The 24243-nt window shown below is 38.1% G+C and overlaps 1 protein-coding gene and 1 long non-coding RNA gene across 4 annotated transcripts in view; both read right to left on the minus strand.

Annotated features, from left to right (window-relative positions):
• LOC109241152 (trafficking protein particle complex subunit 5-like) overlaps window positions 1–24243 on the minus strand; it is a 26589-nt gene extending 2346 nt beyond the window's left edge. The window contains exons 1-6 of the mRNA XM_019407876.1: window positions 24184–24243; window positions 22130–22194; window positions 21962–22036; window positions 20778–20782; window positions 15374–15432; window positions 13979–14056 (exon numbers count right to left, since the gene is read on the minus strand). Of these exons, the coding sequence (XP_019263421.1) occupies window positions 13979–14056; window positions 15374–15432; window positions 20778–20782; window positions 21962–22036; window positions 22130–22194; window positions 24184–24243 (342 nt within the window). The remainder of the gene's footprint in view (window positions 1–13978; window positions 14057–15373; window positions 15433–20777; window positions 20783–21961; window positions 22037–22129; window positions 22195–24183) is intronic.
• On the minus strand, window positions 941–6877 carry LOC109241157. 3 transcript variants are annotated; one of them, XR_002070189.1, is made up of 3 exons: window positions 6780–6877; window positions 1564–1669; window positions 941–1488 (listed from the first exon to the last, which is right to left on the minus strand). It is a non-coding gene; the product is annotated as an uncharacterized LOC109241157 (long non-coding RNA). The 3 variants fall into 3 exon arrangements; XR_002070190.1 differs by having other exon boundaries at window positions 1564–1710; XR_002070191.1 differs by having other exon boundaries at window positions 1564–1715.

A 24243-nucleotide genomic window follows, 5' to 3' on the forward strand; every position in this document is an offset into this window, starting at 1 on the left:
AAAAAAAAAGAAAGAGGAAAAGGTCTTCTAACTTTTTTTGTTTCCGGAAGTGAAGCTAAAATAGAATTGAAAAGAGAGCCTTGACAGAGCACAAACTGCTTCTTGAAAAGACAGGAAAGCAAGAGAGGTTGAGAGTTATTTTAACAATCACAATATAGCTAAAGGAGAGCCAAGATGTAGAATAGCATAGTCAATGCTAGTTTTAGAAATGGAGAGCATCTCTCCTGTTCATACCAATAAGGTTTTTTGGCACCCTATTTTTATCTACCTCTGCTAAAACTCGGCGCTCCAATCAAATCCTTCACTAATGTTGGTATCTTCCTTTGCTTTTTGCGGATGACACCCTGGTTTTTGTGATGCCGATATGGATCAGTTGACCTACCTGAAGCAGGTCCTGCAGTGGTTTCAGATAGTATCAGGACTCAAACACTACAAGAAACTCGCTATTTTCTGACTATCAAAATAGTCGGAAAAAGATAGGTCGGAAAATATTTTCCGCCAAAAATTAGAAAATGCAGCTATTTCCGACTGAAGTGGTCGGAAAATACAAAAAACTATTATTTATTTTAAAAAATATTTCCGATTACTGTAGTGGGATATTATACAAATAATAATTATTTATTTGTTATTTTATTGTACTTTCCGACTACAGTAGTCAGAATCTGCATTATTCTGGCCTCATTTTCCGACTATTGTAGTCGGAAAATTATTATGCTGGGAACACTTATCGACTACAGTAGTCGGAAAAATGGGTTGAAATTTGACAGAGTCCTGCCATTTTATTATCAATACATCACCTGTCAAATGCAAATATTATAAACAAGCCAATTCCAACTAAACAACCAACTCAACCAATCAATTTCAACTACACAACCAATTCCAATTAAACAATCTAGTAATCAAACCAATTAATTCCAACATCAACAAATAAACATTAAAATCCCATAATATCAAACCAAAATATTACTTAACGTCTAAATATTCAATATCAAGTCTGAGTAGCTAATACATATCGACACTAATATAATAAAGTCTAAACATATATATACCACATCATTCAAATCTATCATAAAGTCTAAATATAAAATTTAAACATCCAAGAACAGTAATCAACCTTAAATCACTACTACATATCAGAATCAGTCTCTTCATCATCATAATAGTGGGGCATGTGTTTTTTCATGTATTTATCCATTCTAGCAATGTGAGCTTCGGCCGTCTCACATCGTTTCGACAACAACTCCATTTTCTTTTGCATTGCTCCCATTCTTCCTGATTTTGCGTAGTAGGAGCATCCGAAACTAATGGCGATGGACAAAAAGAGGAAGGCCGTTGTACTCCAAGCCCATAAACTCTTCCTTTGGATACACCACCTGCTACATCCGTCCATATTGAAGTCATAACATCGGGTGACGGTTGGATTGGGGTACCATCATCAGAAATAGCCTGCGTCTGACACCATTCATCCAAGCTTCTATGAAATCCATCCTGAAATAAAAGTAACAAGGATTATATAAATAAATCAATATCAAAGTGAAAATAGTCATAAAGTTATGATCTTACATATTGTTCCGATGCACGTGTCTCAACCCATCCTTCTCTTGAACCGTCTTTCTTCTTTTTCTTATGTGTCTCCACAAAGACCTCCGCAGAGACCCTTTTCTGTCTACTACAAACCCCAGTAAGTCAATTACATTTGCAGTGTGATTTCTTCACTTGAGGAATTGGAGCAGCATTTAAGAAAATATAGTTAGTAGGTTCAGGAAACGTCTGCATAAGTGTTCTCCGCTATAAGAATCTACTCTTTTTGTGACGCAGTAAGCCACCAAGTCACTACGTTTAGTCATCATGTGTAGATACTATGGCTTAAGACACCTTCACCTTTCTTTTTTGTGCTTAAACCTTACAAAACAAGTCAATTTATTATAAGCTTGAACAAATACCTGGAAGCTATTAACCGCGGGCTTGGAGTTAACATGACATTTAAGAGGCCATCTGAAGTTGCAAATTCTCACGAGAGGTATGGAATATTCAGGATTTACTTAACCAAATACCTTTCTTGCTTGACTGATGTTCCATAATATTCGGTTGTGCTTTCCTAGTTTTACATGACAGCCTTAGGATAAGGAAGTCCTTTATTTTCATTTAAGAAATAGGAGGCCACTCTCTCTCTTACTTTCTTTCATTTAGTTAGGCGTGGTAAAGGATATCGCTCGAAAGAGACTCTTCACCTACTCAATTGGAATGACTCTTACCCTTACTTATCTCTTTACTCAGAGAAGTCCCTCTTCTTGCATCCTTCTTCGGCCATTGGCAATGGAACATCTCTCCACTTGTAAGTGGTAGAAATTAAGGACTCTGTTGCAGGTTTTGGTTGATTAAAGAATCCTCTCAGAAGCGGACTATCTCACGCTCTCTCTCTCAAACCCAGCCAAAGGAGCACATCTAGTTGAAAGACTCTCATTCTTATTTAGAATGGGAAGATCTTTCAGTTCGTAAAAGCTTAAGCTTAAGAGCTTTATCCATAAGTAATGAGAGGAGACTTTTAGAAAACCCTCATGCCTTCTCTGGAGACAGAGATCTTATTGCTACCTCCGAGTCTGACAATCTAGTCTTCTAGGCTTTTCGCTTTTAGAATCCTCTTTCTCTCTGATCCTTCGTGCGTTCTTTATCCTATTCCGATTCGATTTAGCTTTCTTTTAGTTGCTATATCTTTATTTTGAAGAAAGGTGGATCTATAGGGGAAAGGATAAATACACACAAGAGTATTGAGTCGAACCCCTTTAGAGATAGGGGAAAGATTTGCCCCAGCTTGGCGAATCGCATCCCCGCGCAACGACCAAAACGGTAGCATGGTCTTCTATTTATCGAGTAATTCTCCACCCGCGGTCATCAGCTCCGCGGGACTTCTATATTTTTTTGCTCCCGTCAGTGTGTCTAGAGTGCTAAAAGAAATAGATATAGTTCAAAAGAAGGTGGTGAGACTTGTTAAGTCATCAAATGAACTTCTTAAAAATGAATCTTTTCTCATTGGGAGCTAAGCGCTATGCCGGGGCGGGGGGACGGAAAAAGAAACGGCTCCGAAGAAAAAAATTAGGGTTCCCAATGCTTCTCCACGCTCAACGAGAGCCCCTTTGGCCGACCTAGGCAGCTTCCTAGGACTCTCTAGAGTCCTCTAAGATGCCACCACTCCTTTGTGCTTCCATGGCCTGACGTGTTCTTGGCATTGTCTTGGCCACTCTTCCACATGCACCCTCGTGCTCCCATGATATTGCACTAGAACTCGGAAACCAGGACACATAACTATAAGAGAGTATCTGCCAAAACAAGCTCCCTAAGGTCGGGAGACCCTCACGTCCGGTTCGGAGGGCGGGGATATCCCGACCCTACTATCATTATGCCTTTGCAATGTTACTTGGTTCAACTCTATTTGTGACCTTTTCTCGTATGTGGGACTCTCTATCTTCTTGGGTAGATAATCGATCGTCTTTCATTTGGATAGTGAGTAGTTTTTATAATAATAAGTCAAGTCAATAATAATAGAACTGGAGGAGTGAAAGCCACTTGACTCTAAGGAAAGGAGCGAAAAGCCAGGATGGCTTGGTAAGCAAGCAATCCGTTATGTGGGCGCCAACTCCAAGTTCCTTCTCTTCTTTCTTTTTTCAAGTCACGATCAGAATGATGACAAACCAATCATCGGAGGCGACTGGAGTGCTTTCATCAAATGATGCATGTGGGCTGAGCCATTTAGACGAGTATAAAGAAGGGATGGAGAATCTTTTATTTGATCTTGATTTGATGTATATGTTACGATGCCTTCGTATGAAGGAGGATTGGGGGTACGGCAGATAAGAAGAGCGACCCAAAAACGGAAAGAACATGCTCTAGTGGATCTAAAGTAGGTTTATGTTCAGCAACAGAAAGAGGTGAGGTTCTGCTTTCTTACCTGAGAATATTTACAAGGGGGAAGCCTCGAAAGGCATACGAGTGCGCCTCTCGTAGACGAATACCGACTCAGTCCGCTCCTACTGCGCGGGAGTCTCAGCCGGTCGGTGCCGGGTCGGCCCCTAGGGCACTATTCGCCTTGGGAGTGGTTCGGCCATCAAGCTACTTTGTGGGGTAGGGTTCTTCAGCTGGTGCGCAGGAGCACACTTTCGTTTTCCCCTTTACAAGGGGCTTTCATGAATAGGGATTTCCCGCCAGCAGTCTTCTCTTCCTATCACTTCACTTCGTTCTAGAAATCTGATCTCACCGGGCCGTGGTCTAATGAAAGAAAGTTTTTTTAGCATCTTTTAAATCGTAAATAAAATGAACCGAAACTTTTTAGCATTCGGTGCAACACCTAAAAAAGTTGATTCCTACCCTTTACCCTTTCTTTCAATGTTGCCAATTCCCAGAATACTAATGTACCCTCGTGTATACAGTTGTCCAACAACTTTCTTCCTCCGACTTCTTTAGCCACTTCCGCATTTGTCGTATTCGGGAAAGCTTGCTTCGTGGCGGAGCATTTAGCAATGCCAGCAGCCTGGTGAGGGCTGGCTGTCTGAGGACAGGTTAAGGCAGGGCCTGCTGGGCTTGCTTCTCATGAGATTGGGTGAGGGAATCAGAAAGGGTCTCAAAAACCGGGCGGGCGAGCTTTTGGGCACACGGAAAAATGGAAGTGGGTGGAGGGTGCTTCTCAGCTAGAGTTGGGGGTGGGGTCGCTATAGTGGCTAGGGTGAGTCTTCCTACACGGCTGGACGCCCGGTTCTAGACAAAGCTGCAGGGGTTACCACCACATCCTTTCCCGATAGACTTGAAGTTCTTCATAGGCAGGCGGGGTAGAAAATCTTCTCTCAAAAAGAGACAGACCAGAGTTCGCTTCTGAGTGAGCTTCCTTCCTTATGCTCTGGTCTGACCTTCACGAACAGCTTTCTTTCAGCTACCAACTTCAAAGCTTGATCTCATCTCTCTTCTTTTGAAAGTTTAGTACTATTATTGTTGGCATGGAAGGAGTTCATCTTGAATTGCCAGTACAGTGATTGGAGGTCTTCCTCACCTGTTCTAGTGACATAGGCCCATCCGGTCGAGAGAAGAGACTTGAGATTAGCCACTAGGTGAAGTACCAAGGAGAGGATCGGCTTCAGCCATAACCAATACGGAGGGATTGACATAGTAAAGGAGGCTAAACAAAGCTATCAAAGGGATGCGCCAGGCTCGGAATATCCTTCTTTCGTACCCAAGAGTAGCCCTATTTCTAATAGGAGCAATTCAAGCATTAATTAGTACTACCTCAGATCTAAAAGGAAAGGAAGGAGAATAAGGGAAGGTGCCAAGTAGCTGATTGCACATTACTAAGGCAAGGAATAAGACGTCTGAGAAGGGATGCCGAAAACCTACTCCTAACAAGTTGCTGGATCGAAGTAGTACATTATACATCTGCCCGCCAGCAGCGGAGGGGGTTCGATTCCCGTTATACGCGATGTGGCAAAAAAGACTGATTCAACGAGATATGCCTTGCCTGCATTAAGATTTAAAACTTTCTTCTTCCTTTATGGAGAGAGGACAAGAGCCCATACTTGGAGCACGAATTCATACGTAAGATGCCCAGTTGGATCACTAATTCGTAGATGGACAACCTCTAGAAAGGATCATGAAAAGACCAGATGCAAATAAATCAATTTTGACAAAATACAAATGTGTTTCTTAACGAAGATGAGGAACACATGGAAGATGCGGAGGCCATAGTCTACTCTCCTCCTCAACATAGCATGACACCTTCGGGAATAGGGAGAAGAGACACAGTGATCACACTATATACATTTCTCCTCTGGAAGGCAATGTAGAGTCACATTGGAGATACCAATAGACAAAGTAAAGCATCAGAAATATAAGGAGCAAAAACTAGCTATGATTTTGATTACTATGCAACTGTTTTTAATCTGCCCATGAAATAAATACTTATACCAAAAACCAAGAAACGGGTTGGAATTTACTTGGTTAGAAACCAGTGATATCTCAATCACATTGTGCGTAGATGACGAACACACTTGACAGATTGCAAAGAGTTTGCATTCAAAGAAGCAACTTCTATCCTAATAAAGGGATAATAGTTTGTAATTTATCAAGTCATTCTATTACATGAAAACACAGACATTGACAGATTGTGAATGCAAAAGAAAATGGCTACAACTGAACTAAGACATCTGAGACACAAGCAGGGCCACTCAGCTTAGCCTCAGATAACCAATAATCAAAGAAGAATAATATATTAAGTGCTAATCAAGAGTATCCCACATTCAATTTGGGAAGAGGCATACTGAAGGCCACCAAATGAGGACTTATCATAAGGAGCAAGTAAACAAATTTCTAAGAGAATCTTGTACACTTGCAGGTTGACTACTAAAGTCGTGCACAAGTTTGAGAAGAACTTCATGGTATTTGTTTGGAATGCTGATCTATAAGAGAAGTCTCACATGTCCAATTGACTAGTTAAATTTGCAACAACAATAATATCCAGAGAAAGTGCACTTAGTACTATGCTAAATACTTTAATAATTACATAGTATTATTTTATTATTTCATTCAAACTTAAAGTGAAATGAATAACATGTAAATATAAATTAATAGTTAACTCCTAGCATCAAAGTGAAACTAAAATTTCAAATTTACAAAAATGAAACCCAACCATTTAGTTATTGGCAAACAAGGTAACATGAAGAATGAGGCAAGTCCTATGATTTATATAAAGATATATTTTTCATAAAACATATATTTAAAAAAAAGATATATAGATATACCTGTCGCAGCAAGGACGAAACTAAAAAACAAAAGCCGAAATGGATGATGAGCCGGTAGTGCCAACCTTCCTTCAGTTATCAATCTTTGTACTCTTTAGTCTTCTACAAAATCAAGATGACTTGTATGAGTGAACGTAGAAAAAAAAGTGACACCAAATAAATATGTAGGTAAAATTCACAGTCTCTTGCAAAGATACAAAGTCTACGCTTTTTCTAGAGCTTTGTGCCTCGACCTTTTTTATTCTAAAATTCATTTCTATTGAACACTCTCAATATTGTTTCAACTTCTTACTCTATATATTTATTTGATATTTTCTTGAAATGGCAGTGGTTTGAAGTGTTAGAAGTGTAATTTATGTTCTCATCTAAATAACTAGTGTTTATTTTGCAAGACACAGGACGGAATATTACCATTAAGATCACATAATTTGACTGTTCATAATATTTTGGGTCATTAAAATAGGTCAACACAAGTCAAGATTGAGAGGAAACACCAGAAATTTTTATTCATTCAATTAGAACAGAAGAGAATAATGAGTGAAACTAGGCTTTAATACTATTGAAGGTAATGCATACATCAAGATTAACAAACTATAAAGTTGTAACCTAAATTCAACAGAAATATATTTTGATTCCATTACACACGTGTGCAAAGTTCACTAAATTGGTTTTTGATATCCTGTTAAACCAAACCCAGAAAGGTAGTTCCATTAAAACAAAGGGAACATAGAAACTAAACTATTTCTCAAAACATTTATCAAGAGAGTTGTTGATCATAAAAATTCTTCACAACCCCTTGTAAGCTGTCCATTGATAAACATAAATTAATTTAGATGAGAGCTTTTAGCCGAAGAGACCTCACAAGTCTGCTTTTAAGAGAATTTCTCAATTTCAACTCAATATTGTCCAAACGCCTACTAATGTTATCCAGCAAATTGAGGCTCAGACGCGTATAATGAAAAGGCAAAAGAGAAGACAGCCATGCCATGGCTGCAAAACACCGGTTGCACGAGAGAGAGTACTCAATCACAGCCANGCACGATTAGGATGAGTCCTATTATACATCCATCTACGATGTTCAAATTCCATCTATATCAACAAAAAAAACTATTTAGATATTCTTCTAAAGGTTCCTACTTTGAATAATTGTAATACCTTCAACATTTTAACTATGAATGACTCTATAAATATAAATTTTCACAACAAAAATTAGATTGATTACATTCAAAAGCATATCTACTAGTTTATAGCGGAATAAAAATTCAAAAAGAGAAGTCTCACATGTCCAATTGACTAGTTAAATTTGCAACAACAATAATATCCGGAGAAAGTGCACTTAGTACTATGCTAAATACTTTAATGATTACATAGTATTATTTTATTATTTCATTCAAACTTAAAGTGAAATGAATAACATGTAAATATAAATTAATAGTTAACTCCTAGCATCAAAGTGAAACTAAAATTTCAAATTTACACAAATGAAACCCAACCATTTAGTTATTGGCAAACAAGGTAACATGAAGAATGAGGCAAGTCCTATGATTTATATAAAGATATATTTTTCATAAACATATATTTAAAAAAAAGATATATAGATATACCAGTCGCAGCAAGGACGAAACTAAAAACAAAAGCCGAAATGGATGATGAGCCGGTAGTGCCAACCTTCCTTCAGTTATCAATCTTTGTACTCTTTAGTCTTCTACAAAATCAAGATGACTTGTATGAGTGAACGTAGAAAAAAAAGTGACACCAAATAAATATGTAGGTAAAATTCACAGTCTCTTGCAAAGATACAAAGTCTACGCTTTTTCTAGAGCTTTGTGCCTCGACCTTTTTTATTCTAAAATTCATTTCTATTGAACACTCTCAATATTGTTTCAACTTCTTACTCTATATATTTATTTGATATTTTCTTGAAATGGCAGTGGTTTGAAGTGTTAGAAGGAAAGTTCAGTTGAACCCGGCCCTACAATGCTACCACCCGTGTATATTCGACATGATATATGAATATATACGTATAAAGTACTAAAATACAACAAATATAACAACATGAAAGAGATATGCGCATGGAAAAATGCATGAACATGGGGCTCAATGCACTGATTATACAGACACAGACTTCATCAGTAAAGGGTCATAATTGTAATAGCAACATCCATTGATTCAAGTGAATGACCCTGAGAGACTAAGCTAATTCAAAGATAAACACTAATGAATCAAAAGCACTGACAATAACTCATTACAAATTAAAATAGAGAAGACCAAAACCAAGGCAAATCATGATTTATTCTGCAGAATTATCCTCTAGCAAGTAACTACCTTAATCGTATCAAAGCACAAAAATCCATAGCCATCTTGATGTCCATAGTTATCACTTCAGACATAAAATCACACAAGCAGAATATAACAAGTAACAACTAACATGCATCACAGAATACACGAGCTTATGTTATCCGAGTTTTAAATTAAGATGATACAAAAAATTAAGAATGCAAGTCTGTCTCTTGTATCAAAGTAAATATTAAGATTCCAAACTTCGAAAAATTGGTTGGAAAAGGAATATTGAACAACAGAAACATATAAAATTGCGGACTCACACAGAACAGAGAAGATAACAAGACATACGATGGAAAATACATCAATGTCACCGCATTAATCAACTTGCACCCTTAACATACGGATTAAAAGAATTTCAAAATTCTATTTAGAACTCATAAACTGAAAACCTTCTCTGCGATTCTTATATGTACAAATTAAAGCATTAGCCAAACTTAAAGTGAAACTGTGATGGCACAATTGAAAAAATGCTATCGCTGAGAAGAACAAAATGCCAGTTCTGTAAATGAATGATAGATCGAATTTTGTACCCCAATTTAGTTGAAGAGAAGGTGAAGCTGTGCCTTGTAATTTTGGTTGAAGCTGTTTGGTTTGTTATGCGAATGATTGCTGATACATGTTGTATTTATATGCAAGAAAAGGATGGAGAATAGTGATAATTAACTACTCAAGTTGTGACAAATCAGCCTATTTTCAATAATTCATAGCTGCCAAAAAAGACTGTGACCCTGCCCGCCCTTTTCAATAACCTATCCTCCTCCTCTCCATAACCCTATTAATTTGTTTACGTATTCCCATGTGGTCCAAAATTATTAAAACCATTTTCATATACTGCTACACCATACGTATTATATAAATCAGATTTTACAGTGTTAACCATCTATAATGATGTCTAAAGTGTATATACATCTGTAATAATTGAAAGCTCAAAAAGAATCACTTCAAAGCAAAGCAACCCTCTTGTCTTTTACTTAACCATACAAACAACCAAAAACTGTTTAATTACAAGGCGGCTTTCCAAACAAAGAGTGCAAAAATGCAAAGAAACCCAGAAATGGAAGTGTTGTCTCTCATTTTTACCAACTCTCTAAGGGCTGTTGGTTTGTTGAAAAGGGAGAATCATAGACAAAGCAGAGAGGGGGCAACCACCCTTTAGAGAAATCCCGTACTCTATGTTGCCTCATTCTCACCATTTCTGGGCTAAGGGAATTAGCTTATATGGAGGATTATATAGCGAATATTCCAATTACTGATAAAAAAATAGGATATCTTTTTAAAGTTAAAAGTTTTATAACTAGTAATTTAAAGGGCGTGGGTTCAATATTTCCCACATCAATATGGAAAAGATAATTTCTTTAGCAAATGAGGCTCGGATGTGTTGTTATGTCAAAGGCAAAAGAGAGGCCAATAACGCCATGGCTGCAAAGCACCAGTTGTATGTGTGTGAGAGAGAGAAGAGTCTCAATCACAGGGCATACCGCGTTGCCACGCCAAGATACAGGTCGGGTTATCTCCATGCCCGGATTCATTAGCCCAGATACTGAAAAACTCATCATCACTATCTCATGAAAAGATCTGAAGGCCACGTAGTTGTTGTATAGTCCGTGAGAGTATAAATTAAAAGGGTGCAAAAATGCAAGGAAACCCAGATACTGAAGTACTATTATATGTCTCTTTCTCTCTTTCTTTTTGAAAGGTTGTTGGTTTGTTGAGAAAGGGAGAATCCTAGGCAACGCAGAGAGGGGCAACCACCCTTGTAAAAAATCCCACTCTCTGACTGCCTCATTCTCGTCATTTCTGGGCTAATATAATAAACATACCCAGTATTATGCCACACCGTGGGGTCTGGGGATGGGCTAATCTAATAAACATAAATTAATTTAGATGAGAGCTTTTAACCGAAGAGACCTCACAAGTCTGCTTTTAGGAGAATTTCTCAATTTCAACTCAATATTGTCCAAACGCCTACTAATGTTATCCATCAAATTGAGGCTCAGACGCGTATACTGAAAAGGGAAAAGAGAAGACAGCCATGCCATGGCTGCAAAACACCGGTTGCACGAGAGAGAGGAGTACTCAATCACAGCCATACCGGGTTGCCACACCAAGATACGGGTCGGGTCATCTCAATGCTCAAAGATCAACCCAAAAATAGAAAGATTCATAAGCATCATCACAGCCCTCACTCTACCCCAATACAAACAAAAAATCAAATAGAGCACACAAACAAGGACAAGCCTCAAACTAGCCAATAATTCCAGCCTCAAACCCTAGTCTTGGCCGAAGATTAGACGGGAAAGAGAGAGATCGCGTACCTGATGAAGTCCTCAACGCCGATTTTGACCGGCGCGGTTGAGAGAGAGGCGGAGATATAGAGAAAGCGACGACAGAGCAATTGAGAAATTGTGAGAAAAAAGAATTAGGATATAAGGGTTAGCGGAAAATAAGTTAACGTTTCCGACTACTGTAGTCGGAAACTATATATTATTTAATTTTTTAATTAAAAAATTCTTGGTCAAAAGTGGTTTTGACTTTATTATCTAATGTTTTGACTACGGTAGTCGGAAACTTTTACGCGCGCAATTTCCTGCGAAACTTTTTAATTATATTAGTCGAAAAAATATTCGGAATAATTCTTAATATGAGATTTCTGACTACAGTAGTCGGAAAATTGCGACTGACATTTTGTAGTCGGAAAAAAGGTATTTTCTGGTAGTGAAAATCAACCTCGGCAAGTGTGAGATTTTCCCGGTGGGTGAGGTTGCTAACATTGGTGTTTTGTCTTATGTTCTCAGATGTAAGGTGGGCTCTCTTACCACTACTTACCTGAGTCTCCCATTGGGTGCTTCGCATAAGGATACTACAGTTTGGAATCCAGTGATCGAAAGGGTTGAAAAAAGATTAGCAGGCTGGCAGAAACGGTACTTGTCAAAAGGCGGTAAGGAAGAGCTTATTAAAAACATTTTATCGAATATGCCCACCTATTACTTGTCCCCATTGCAAGCTGCTATGAGCATCACAGAAAAACTGGAGCGGCTTCAAAGGAATTTTCTTTGGGATGCGGCGGATGGAACTAGAAAGTTTCATCTAGTGAATTGTCAGACAATCACTTCCCCAAAGAAGTGGGGTGGACTTGGAGCTTAGGGTATTCAACAGAGCTTTGTTGGGGAAGTGGCTGTGGAGATTCAGGGTAGAAGAGCATGCTCTATGGAGGGAGGTCATAGTAGAAAAGTACGATTCCACGGGAGGGGGTTGGAGGACCAAGGCAATCACAACACCTTTCGGGTGTGGCATATGGAGGAGCATCATGAAGAATTGGGAAGCCTTCAATGGCAACATCACTTACAAGGTGGGAGATAGAAGGAGAATCAGCTTTTGAAATCACAGGTGGTGTGGAGAGGATACTCTGAGAGTCTCTTTCCCCACGTCTTCAGAGTTTCAAATTAGAAGGAATTGATGGTCCAACAGATTCGCAAGAAGCATGAAGGGAGGTAGTATGGGACCTCTCATTTAGAAGGAACATGCAAGATCGGGAGATTGCAGAGCTCCAAGATATGTTGGCACAGCTATATGGGCAAGACATGCCCCAACCATCTTGTGATTCTTGGAGATGGGGGTTGCGTGGCGATGATTTGTTCACCGTAAAGTCATTTTACCAGAGTATGTTGGTGAGAGAGGAGGCCATTTTTACATACTCCTCGATCTGGATTCCTAAGGCGCCCACGAAGGTGTGCTTTTTTGCATGGCTAGCACGAGGGGAGCGATCTTGACTGCTGAAAATCTGCGAAAGAGAGGAATTACACTTGTTAGTTAGTGCTACATGTGTAAAAGCTTGGGGGAAGAAGTTGATCACCTTTTGTTGCATTGCCCTGTGTCCTCAAGTTTGTGGAGGGCAATCCTGAATTTTTTTGGTGTTCAATGGGTGATGCCAAGCACTGTAAAGGAAATGTTATATAGCTGGGCCGGCTTCCGTAGAAGAAGAAAGCAAAAGGCGTGGAGGTTCGCGCCGTTAGCTCTCATGTGGATAGTTTGGGGGCAGAGAAATAGGAGAGCTTTTGAGGGGATTGAGTCTCTTTTTTGGTATACTTCTTGTAGAGCTTTTGTAGAGAATCATGTTTTGATATAAATTCTTTACTTTTTGGTATACTTCTTGTATACGAGAGTTTCTTCTCCCTTTTGATTAATACGATTTACCTTATCAAAGAAAATATTGGTATCCTCCTTAGCACACCCCAGAGGCGGATTTAGGATTTCTAGTACATGGGTGCACTACAAAAAAATGTAGGAAAAATGTATTAAGTGAGAATTGATTCCTATTCCCCTAAATAACTAACTTAACCTTCAACCAAATGCATCATTCAACCTTCTTTGAAACATGGGTGCCAACAGTTAATATTAAACTAATTTTAAAAAATACGTACATAAAATATCTAATTTTATGGAAAAACCATAGGTTGACGTGCCCCATATTTTTGCTTATAAATCCGCCCCTGGCTCACCCGCACCCTTGGGTACTGGGTGAGGGGCAGATTTGTCTTCATTCTTCACCGTCCTTCCTAATAAATAAGTTACTTGAAGGCATGTATGAAGACACCAGCATTATTACTAGAAGGAAATGAATTAACTTGGCAAACAGGCATGGTTTCTACTTCACTACTGAATCACAGGCCAAAGTAAGTAGCAGTTCCTCCTCCCTCCTCGTCCTAAACACCAAGCCAAAACATAAACAGAAATAAAGAAAGAAACCCAAAAGAAAAAGTGAATCTTAAGCACGGCCTCGGAAAGCAAAAATAGGATTGAAACAAAAGAGAAACGAAGTGCTTTTAAAGCAAATGAAGGAAAAGACTATATCTGACCTTCCCAAACAAAACTTTCCATACTGTACTATGGACAAATGATAAAATACCGAGAAGTCGTGTCTCTCTTCTGTTTCCCTGCAGCATTATGAAGATTTTAGAACCATTACTACATCAATATAAAAAATGAAACTGATCAAACTATTATTCAAATAACCATCATTTTGCTTGCTTAAACATTAAAAAATTGAAGTGGCCTGACATTCTTCAGGAAGGATATATAGCCGTGAGAGCACCATTGAAGCTAAGCTTCTAAACTTTTTTTTTATGAGTAAACCTCAAATTCTGAACTTTTCCATAGGCGATGCAGTTAGAATAAAATATGTGCTTAACAGAACATATTCTCATTTCTTTTAGAGACCTAGTCACGGATGACAAGATAAATTCACCATAGTCTAGCTGTTTTTCAGTGCATTGTTTTGAAGAACCCATTTCAGCGAAAGAGTATGAAGGATAGTTGCATACAGATATGTTAGGAAAGTGATCGGCTGTAATATTTGTTGTTCTTTTCATTCCAAGCTAATAAGAGAATTGCGGTCAAGAGTAGGCAATTCTTATACAGTATATGTTATCTATTTAAGAAAAGTCTACAGAGTAATTGAATACTGAGCCAAAAAAAAAAAAAACACCAGATCAGATCAAATCCAAACCTTCAGTAGAAGCTCATAGCCATTTAACGGCTAACATCTTTCTTATTTTCCTTTGCTTGAATTACAATTATTACCGTTGACACCATACTTCAGTTGCCTCAGTTCTCGGTAACTTAATTGTTTTCTCTCTGCGTGTGTGTGTGTGTGTTGCCTCATCACCACTTTTATTGTCAATTGCCTCGTTGCCTTTTCTTCATTTGTGCCCCAAGATATTCAATTCTCCAAATTCCCTATTTCTTCAACAGATATCAAAAGCTAATATACTTTCTGCTGCATTAAAATGAGTAGCTGCATGTGTTCATCTAGCAGCATCAAGAAGTGCTCTAGAAGTTCTTTAATACGTTAAATACCAAAATGATTTAATTTCAAAGGTTGAGATTTCCTCATAGATCAAAAGTGATATATAGCAGTTGTGATGCAAAAGAACCACATTCGAGATGGTCCTCAAACCCCGTTGTAACATAAATCCGTATCCATTTCATTTTCACTGAACGAGAAACATACAATGAACATGAAGCAAAATGAAAGTCAACAACAAACTACGTACCTACTAAATAAAATTAACTACAAGTCCTTACATTAAAAAAAAAATTGTACATGGGATTTGGAGGGAAAGCAATCACAGAAAGAGCCTGGTGAGCTATGTGGAAGGTAAACTAGTCTCTCTCTCTTGCTCGCTCCCATTCCTAAACCATTTAATTCCCCCCAATCAAGATTAAAAACAGCAGGTCGGGAATTACAGTACCTTTTCCCTGTGGCAGAGGAGTTCTAGAATCCGTGCTCCAACAGCATAACCAGCGTCCTCTAACCCTTTTTTTTTTATTTTTTTTATTTTTTTTTGATGTTTTAAAAGGAGAAGGGCAAACATTAAGGAATTAATATAAAGGTAGTAATGGGAGTAGTAGAAAGAGCACTGGGTGGGTACTGTCACGAGCTGAGCTATAGAAGAGCTCAGTCGTGAAGAAACAGAATTGGAAAGAGGAGAAGAGAAGAGAGGAAGAAGAAGAAAGATAGAGAAATTTGGATAATATTTCTGATAAAAATCTGCAAATGAGTACACTGTGAGCATATAAGGAAACCAACCTAGGATTCCCTATTCTAACGGTATAATAGCCACGTGTCTCTAATATCCGGTAATTGCAAAAGGGACCAACTACAAATACAGGAATTAAAATGGACTAAATTAAAATAGTACTAAACTTAGGACTTGCCACTAATTACAACATTAGCTAGCTTAATTCTTGACAATCCTTCCTCCTTTTGGGAACCTCGTCCTCAAGGTTCGAAGTTTGAAAACTGAGATTTGATGAAGTTGTAATCTTCCCAAGTGGCTTCTTCCGGCAGCAAATTAGCCCATTGCACCAAGACTTGCGTAGCTGCAGCATTCCCTTTCTTCACTATTCTTCTATCTAAAATTGCCACAGGTTCCACAAGAGGCTGGCCATTATCCGAACACACTGGAGGGTCAAAGGAAGGAACCACATGCGAGCCTATCTTTTTCTTCAATTGAGAGATATGAAACATAGGGTGAATCTTTGCAGAAGCAGGGAGCTAAAGTTCATAGGCAACCTGACTGATCTCTTGATCACTTGGTAGGGGCCATAGTACTTGGATGTCAGCTTCAAGTTGCTCCTTAGAGCAATGGAAGTTTGCTTATAGGGCTGCAATTTGAGATACACACAATCACCAAGTTCTAACTCCCTTTCAGTTCTTTTCCTATCAGCATAAAATTTCATTCTGTGTTGTGCCTTCTCCAGATTCTCCTTCAAAACTTGTGTCATAATTTGTCTTTCTTGTAGCCATTGATCAACTGCAACAACTTTAGACTGAGACACCAGCTCAAATGTCAATTGAGGAGGATCGTACCCATACAAAACCTTGAAGGGAGTCATCTGAGTGGCTGTATGATAATTAGAATTGTACCAGAACTCAGCTAAAGAGAGCCATTTGTTCCAATCACTAGGTCTATGACCAGTCATGCACCTCAAGTAATTCTCTAGACATTGATTCACCCTCTCAGATTGTCCGTCTGTTTGGGGATGATATGCAGAGCTGAACTTTAATTCAGCCTTCAATCCTTTAAAGAGTTCCTTCCAGAATAGACATAAGAACACCTTATCTCTATCACTGACAATACTGGTAGGTAAGCCATGCAATTTGTAAACCTGATCCATGAAGACCCTAGCGACTTGTATAGCAGTAAAAGGATGAGCAAGAGATAAAAAATGTGCATACTTGCTGAATCTGTCTACTATGACAAAGATAGTGTTCTTTCCTTCAGACTTGGGCAGACCTTCAATAAAGTCCATTGTTATGTGTTCCCAAGGTCTTGAGGGCAATGGTAGTGGTTGCAATAGCCCTGGGTAGGCTACATGCTCTCCTTTACACCTCTGACAAATATCACATTCCAAAACCACTTTCTTAACATCAGTTATCATTGAAGGCCAATAGAAAATAGACTTAATCCTCTGCAAAGTAGCAGTGACTCCAGAGTGACCTCCCAAGCTTGTGGTGTGAATTTGTTGTACTAGTTGTTGTCTCAACTGAGTACCACTTCCAACCCATACCTTACCTTTGTATTTCAACATCCCGTTTTGCAAGGCCACATCCTCCACAGCTACAGGGTCAATAAGGATTTGAGTAAAAATCTTAGTTACTTCTGGATCTCCTTCATAGCTGCTAATTATCTCCTCTACCCACTTAGGTTGTACCACAGAAAGGATATTGCAATCAGCACTTGACTCATGCATTCTAGAGAGTGCATCAGCTATAGTATTTTCATTACCCTTCTTATATTGTATGTCGTAATTGAGGCCCATCAATTTAGTCAGACCTCTATGTTGCAGAGTAGTAGAGATCCTTTGGTCCTTGAGGAACTTAAGACTAAAATGATCAGTCTTAATGATGAAGTGATTAAGGTATAGATAATGTCTCCATCTATCAACTGCCATCAATAAGGCCATCAACTCTTTTTCATAAGTTGATAAACCTTGGTGTTTTAGGCTCAATACTTGGCTCAATAAGCTATAGGTTGCTTATCTTGTAACAACACAGCACCAATACCTGTACCACATGCATCCACTTCCACAATAAAGGTTTTACTGAAATTCGGCAACGCCAACAAAGGAGTAGAAGTCAATGCCTTCTTCAACTGTTGAAAAGCCTTATCTGCTTCTTCACCCCATTCAAAAGAACCCTTTTTTAAGGGAGATGTAAAAGGTTTACTAAGCTGAGCATAACCTTTAACAAACTTCCTGTAATAGCCAGTGAGACCCATAAATACTCTCAGGTCCTTGATGGTTTTTGGTTGAGGCCAGTCCAACACTGTAGCCACCTTGCTAGGATCTGTCCCTACCCTTTCTCTAGATATAACATGCCCTAAGTACTCCACCTTATTCTGAGCAAAGTCACATTTAGATCTCTTAGCAAATAATTGATTCTCCCTCAATAATTGTAGAACAATTTGCAAATGTTTCAAATGATCCTTTAAAGACACATTGTAAATAAGTATGTCATCAAAGAACACAAGTATAAACTTTCTGAGATAAGGGCCAAAAACTTGGTGCATTAGAGACTGAAAAGTTGCAGGTGCATTAGTGAGCCCAAAAGGCATCACCCTGAACTGCCATAAGCCATGGTGAGTTCTAAAAGCAGTTTTGTGCTCATCTTCTGTCCACATCCGGACTTGGTGGTATCCTGATCTCAAATCCACCTTAGAAAACACTTTGGACCCATTTAGCTCATCCAAAAGGTCTTCCACCATTGGAATAGGGTATTTGTTCTTAACTGTCAATGAATTGAGTCTCCTGTAATCCACGCATAGCCTCCGGGTATTGTCTTTCTTCTTTACTAGTAAGGCAGGAGAAGCAAAGCATGAATGACTAGGAACAACAGTTTGGGATTTCAGCATCTCTTCAATGGTGTTTTCAATGGTATTCTTTTGATCAAATGAGTATCTATATGGCCTCAGATTGAAGGGTTGTGCTCCTAGGACTAACGGTATTGAATGATCACAAGTTCTTGGTGGAGGTAGCCCTTTAGGTACATCAAACACATCCTGATACTTCTGCAATAATGATTCCACCTCCTTAGGCAACTCATTCTTAGTTTATCTTTCATAATTGGACTTCAAGATACAGATTGCAGCCACATTTCCACAGAAGTTTTTACTAATAAGCCTTTCTAACTTATCTTCCTCATTGTGGACAAGAGAAGAACCTTCCTGGTGTCCCATCAAGGTGACTAATCTATCTTCCAAATAGAAGGACAAACTAGGGGGCCTGGTATTTAGGATAAGAGGTGAAAACATATCCAGCCAGTTCATCCTAAGAACCAAGTCACAACCTCCTACCTTCAGTACTCCCATATCAAAACAGAAATATTCATCTTGCATTTGCCACCAGAATTGAGGACAAACTTTGTCACAATACATTGCTTGCCCATTTGCTACATTTACTTTCATGGCACAGGGAATCACCTCTAATTTGAGACTCTTAACCACTTAGGGATCTACAAAACTGTGAGTAGACCCGGAGTCAATCAAAATAGATAAGGGAATCTTCTTTGCATAACCTAAAATTTTGACTGTAGAGGGAGAACTGGGCATTCCCATAGCCACACAAAGAGATATTTCAGCTTGCACTTCCTCCTGAATTTCCTCTCCTGCATCATTCTTGTTTCCACTAGTTTCAGCCTCTTCTTGCAGAGCCTGCACTTGTTCCATAACTTGCATTTGGGCCTCTGGAATCTCACTTTCCCAAGTGATGGTATTAAGTGTTTTGGGCTTACATTGGTGGCCAGGGAAATACTTCTCATGGCATCTATAACAAAGACTTTTATCTCTAGTGGCCTCAAAAGGAGTGTTTGGTTTGAAGGGAACTCTTGGTCTAGGAACAAGAGTCTTATTGTTGGAGGTTTGGATGTTTTGAGGTTGGTTATAGGTTCCCTGGTAAGGCACAATAGCTCTAGAATTGGTTTGAGGGTGATTTGGGTAATGGGAAATTCTAGGAGTGGTGTTTCTGGTCAAGGCTATGAAAGATGCTTCATAGGATTTAGCTATTTCATATGCATCCATTAGAGATACAGGATTGGCTAAACCTACTAAGGGCTTCAACTCGGGTTTTAATCCGCTAATGTAACTAGCAATAAAATGAGTCTCATTCAGAAGAGGGTTTACTAGTAACATGTAGGATTTGAGTTCATCAAACCTTTCTTGATAGCTATCCACACTTCCAGTTTGCTTGTTATTGTTGAACTCATCAACAATGTCAATGGGTCTGACATTTCCAAATCTGCGACACACCTCGGTACAAAACAGAGGCCAGTTGGTACCCTTTTTTCCAAGATGTAGCTATCAAACCATATGTCTGCTTTATCCTTCATGTGTACAGATACATAGCTCATTTTACTTTGTTCTGGAATTTGATAGATCTTAAAAAACTGCTCACACTTCCTTATCCAACCTCTGGGATTGAATCCTATGAACTCTGGAAAATTGATTTTTGCTTTAAAAGGTTTTGCAGGTGATTCTGGAGTAGGAGAAGGGATTGTAGATTCTTGCCAAGGGTAGAGTCATGCAGGTACCCTTCCACAGAGTATGTCCTCATCAGTGATGAGGGGGAGCCAGAAAGTCTTAAGGAGGTGTTGTCCCATCCAGAAAAGAACCAGTGGATGAAAGGTATGCAAGAAGAGATGGAATCTCTACAGAAAAATGGCACGTACAAGTTGGTTGAACTTCCAAAGGGTAAAAGATCACTCAAATGCAAATGAGTCTTTAAACTCAAGAAAGATGGAAATGGCAAGCTGGTCAGATACAAAGCTCGATTGGTGGTTAAAGGCTTCGAACAGAAGAAAGGTATTGATTTTGACGAAATTTTCTCACCTGTTGTCAAAATGACTTCTGTTCGAACAATTTTGAGCTTAACAGCTAGCCTAGATCTTGAAGTGGAGTAGTTGGATGTGAAAACTGCATTTCTTCATGGAGATTTGGAAGAGGAGATTTATATGGAGCAGCCAGAAGGATTTGAAGTAGCTGGAAAGAAACACATGGTGTGCAAATTGAATAAGAGTCTTTATGGATTGAAGCAGGCACCAAGGCAGTAGTACATGAAGTTTGACTCATTCATGAAAAGTCAAACATACCTAAAGACCTATTCTGATCCATGTGTATACTTCAAAAGATTTTCTGAGAATAACTTTATTATATTGTTGTTGTATGTGGATGACATGTTAATTGTAGGAAAAGACAAGGGGCTGATAACAAAGTTGAAGGGAGATCTGTCCAAGTCATTTGATATGAAGGACTTGGGCCCAGCACAACAAATTCTAGGGATGAAGATAGTTCGAGAAAGAACAAGTAGAAAGTTGTGGCTATCTCAGGAGAAGTACATTTAACGTGTACTAGAACGCTTCAACATGAAGAATGCTAAGCCAGTCAGCACACCTCTTGCTAGTCATCTAAAGTTGAGCAAAAAGTTAAGGAAGATTTTTTCTTCCTTATTGGTTCCTTTTTCAAAGTTGGCTGCAGCCATCATCCCACAGCAGCCCATGTTTATTTTATGTTCTCTGCACTTGTCAAATTTGGCAGGCATGCAGATGAAAAATGTCAAGCATGGTAGGCGAAGCTCTCATTTTATAGGCAAAACATCGCCTACCATGCTTGACATTTTTCATCTGCATGCCTGCCAAATTTGACAAGTGCAGAGAACATAAAATAAACATGGGCTGCTGTGGGATGATGGCTGCAGCCAACTTTGAAAAAGGAACCAATAAGGAAGAAAAAATCTTCCTTAAATAATGGGGATGGACCCCACAGTCTCCAGGGTCTCGCGCAGCTCCAAGGAGAAATGATTCTGGTTGGATTCGAGCCTCTCAAATCGTTGGGCGTTATCAGTTGCCATAGCTTGAAGCTGGGTTTCGAGCTTTTCATACCATCTTCAAGTCCTTTGAATTTCTGAGTTTCCTCTATTGCCGAGCTTTCTGCAGAATTGTGCTGCTCTGATACCATAGTCACGAGCTGAGCCATAGAAGAGCTCAGTCGTGAAGAAACATAATTGGAAAGAGGAGAAGAGAAGAGAGGAAGAAGAAGAAAGATAGAGAAATTTGGATAATATTTTTGATAAAAATCTGCAAATGAGTACACTGTGAGCATATAAGAAAACCAACCTAGGATTCCCTATTCTAACGGCATACTAGCCACGTGTCTCTAATATCCAGTAATTGCAAAAGGGACCAACTACAAATACAGGAATTAAAATGGACTAAATTAAAATAGTACTAAACTTAGGACTTGCCACTAATTACAACATTAGCTAGCTTAATTCTTGACAGGTACCTAGTCTCCAATTGAGTAATATTGTCAACTTGGGTCTGATTGTACTGAACAAAACAAGAATGCAAAATTAAACCACTCAAACTCACCTGCAAACAATCAAATCTACTTGGTCTATATCATAAAGGAATATTTATAGCTTTTTTTGCTCAAAGATGTAAGAAAGGGTACCTCTCTTGCTTGCCCTTGCTGAGGGGTCTGTCGAGGACGTTAGTATACTGCTTCATTTTCCCGCCCTAGATCGATTCAACCCAACACCGATTTACTTCACCAATAGCGATGATGGAAGGCGGAGGGTGGAGCCGGATAATGTATATATATCATTTCAGAAAGCAGCTTATAAATTGCTCAATTTATACGTCACATTCGTTAATGGCGACTTATAATTCATTGCACGAATTGATATAAATCGCAATCGCTGACGTGAAATTAAATTGCAATAGATAGTAAATCGTATCGACAAAATAGCAATCAAAGGATGCAACTAATAATCGCATTTCCGAAATACGACTATATTTCGCATTGCAATTTATAAATCGAGTTTTTTTAATCCGACTTATTATACGTGATACCTATTTCATAAACCATTTTAGTTACTTCGACTTATAAATGCATGTGACTTATAAATTAGAAGAATGTGACTTACAAAGCGCATTGGATGAATGCGACTTATAAATTGATTTCGTCTAATGCAACTTAAAATTATAAATCGTGAATGTGATCGCGATTTATAAATCTCATTAGACTCTTATAAATCGCATTGTGTGAATGTGACTTATAAATCGCTTTATCAAAATGCGACTTATAAACAAGTATAAATCGTAGTTGAATGCGACTTATAAATCTCGTTAGCCGATTACTGATTGTAAATCGTATTTGATGAACATAAATCATTTGAGAATACGGCTTATTTGCTATGAATTTCGTTTTTATTTATTTAATTTTTTATTATTATTTTAAGGAATGGACAAGTCTTTACGGAATCTAATTAATTATTGGTAACTACTAACTAGTACATAAATTATATAAATAAATTGCTCAAAGCTTGACTTTACGTCCTCATGAGTCACGTGACTCACGTCTAGGTAGCCATAAACTTTTACTCTATCTGTCCCAATTTATGTGCTATATATATTTTTTTAATTTGTTAAAAAAAAAATATCATACTTCTTTATTTAAAAATAATGTCTGTTTAAACTTTCCACGAGATGATTTATATCATCACAAATATGTATGGCTTGTTTAAAATTATAAGTTTCAAAAATCTTTATTTTTTTCTTAAATTCTGTACGGAAACAAATATTTGCCATATAAATTGAAACAAATGGAATACTATTCTTTTACTCTTTTTAAAAGATTGTCATAAAGGGGTTAAACATTAAAAACTGAAGTCTCACCAACATACGCTTCTTCTCGCAGGTGTTGAATGTTGATGCATACAACTCAAATTTATATGCCAAAAATCACTAACAATTCACATATAGTAAATTTGAACTTACAATTTTAAAAATTTAATAAATTAAAACTAAAAACCTTAAAGCTCAAACTCAAGTTTAGGTGATAGATTTTCCACTGGTCATAGCATAGCATACACGCTAGACTACATTAAAAATTCATGTTTTTTCTTTCAAGGGTACCTCTCGAACATTGGAATTGTCCAAATGGAGCAATCCCTTCTGTTTTTCTCAAAGACTTGCCCTCTGATTTTATGTTTAAAGCCAACCATTACACTTTCTTTTCAAGACTTAAAATCTCCAACTTTTTCATGGAAAATGCTTTTTAGAAAATATTTTTTAATATTTGGTTGGTGCATCTAAAAAAAAGAATACATCAAAGATTAATAATAAAAGTAGTACTCAAAATTTTGATGAAATTGCGAGTAGTAAAGACCAATAATAGTGTCTACGTGTTAAGTGGAGCAAATAGCATGAAATCTAAAATTAAAAGATAGTTGTGAGAAAAATCACTTTTTTTTGCACGCAAGTATGGGAAGTTAACCCACGAAAACATACTTTATTTGATAATCTAACACCAGAGATGGTTTCCTTATGAAAAATATTTCTCTGAAAAATAACTTGGAACTTAACACAAAAGAGCACATTTAAAATGAAATAAGGAGTAAGGAGTGGCGTTGAATGTTTGTTTTTCCTTCTTCTGGTAAATGAGTGACGTTCAATGTTTCCATTTAAATAGGTTCAACAAATTAATAAATTATCCTTATTTACCCTGACAAACTTGTTAATCATTCGTAAGAGTGCTATGCATATATCTCTGCTGGGTTTCAT

The sequence above is a fragment of the Nicotiana attenuata genome, unplaced genomic scaffold (genome assembly GCF_001879085.1).
Source record: "Nicotiana attenuata strain UT unplaced genomic scaffold, NIATTr2, whole genome shotgun sequence".
Lineage (NCBI taxonomy): Eukaryota > Viridiplantae > Streptophyta > Magnoliopsida > Solanales > Solanaceae > Nicotiana > Nicotiana attenuata.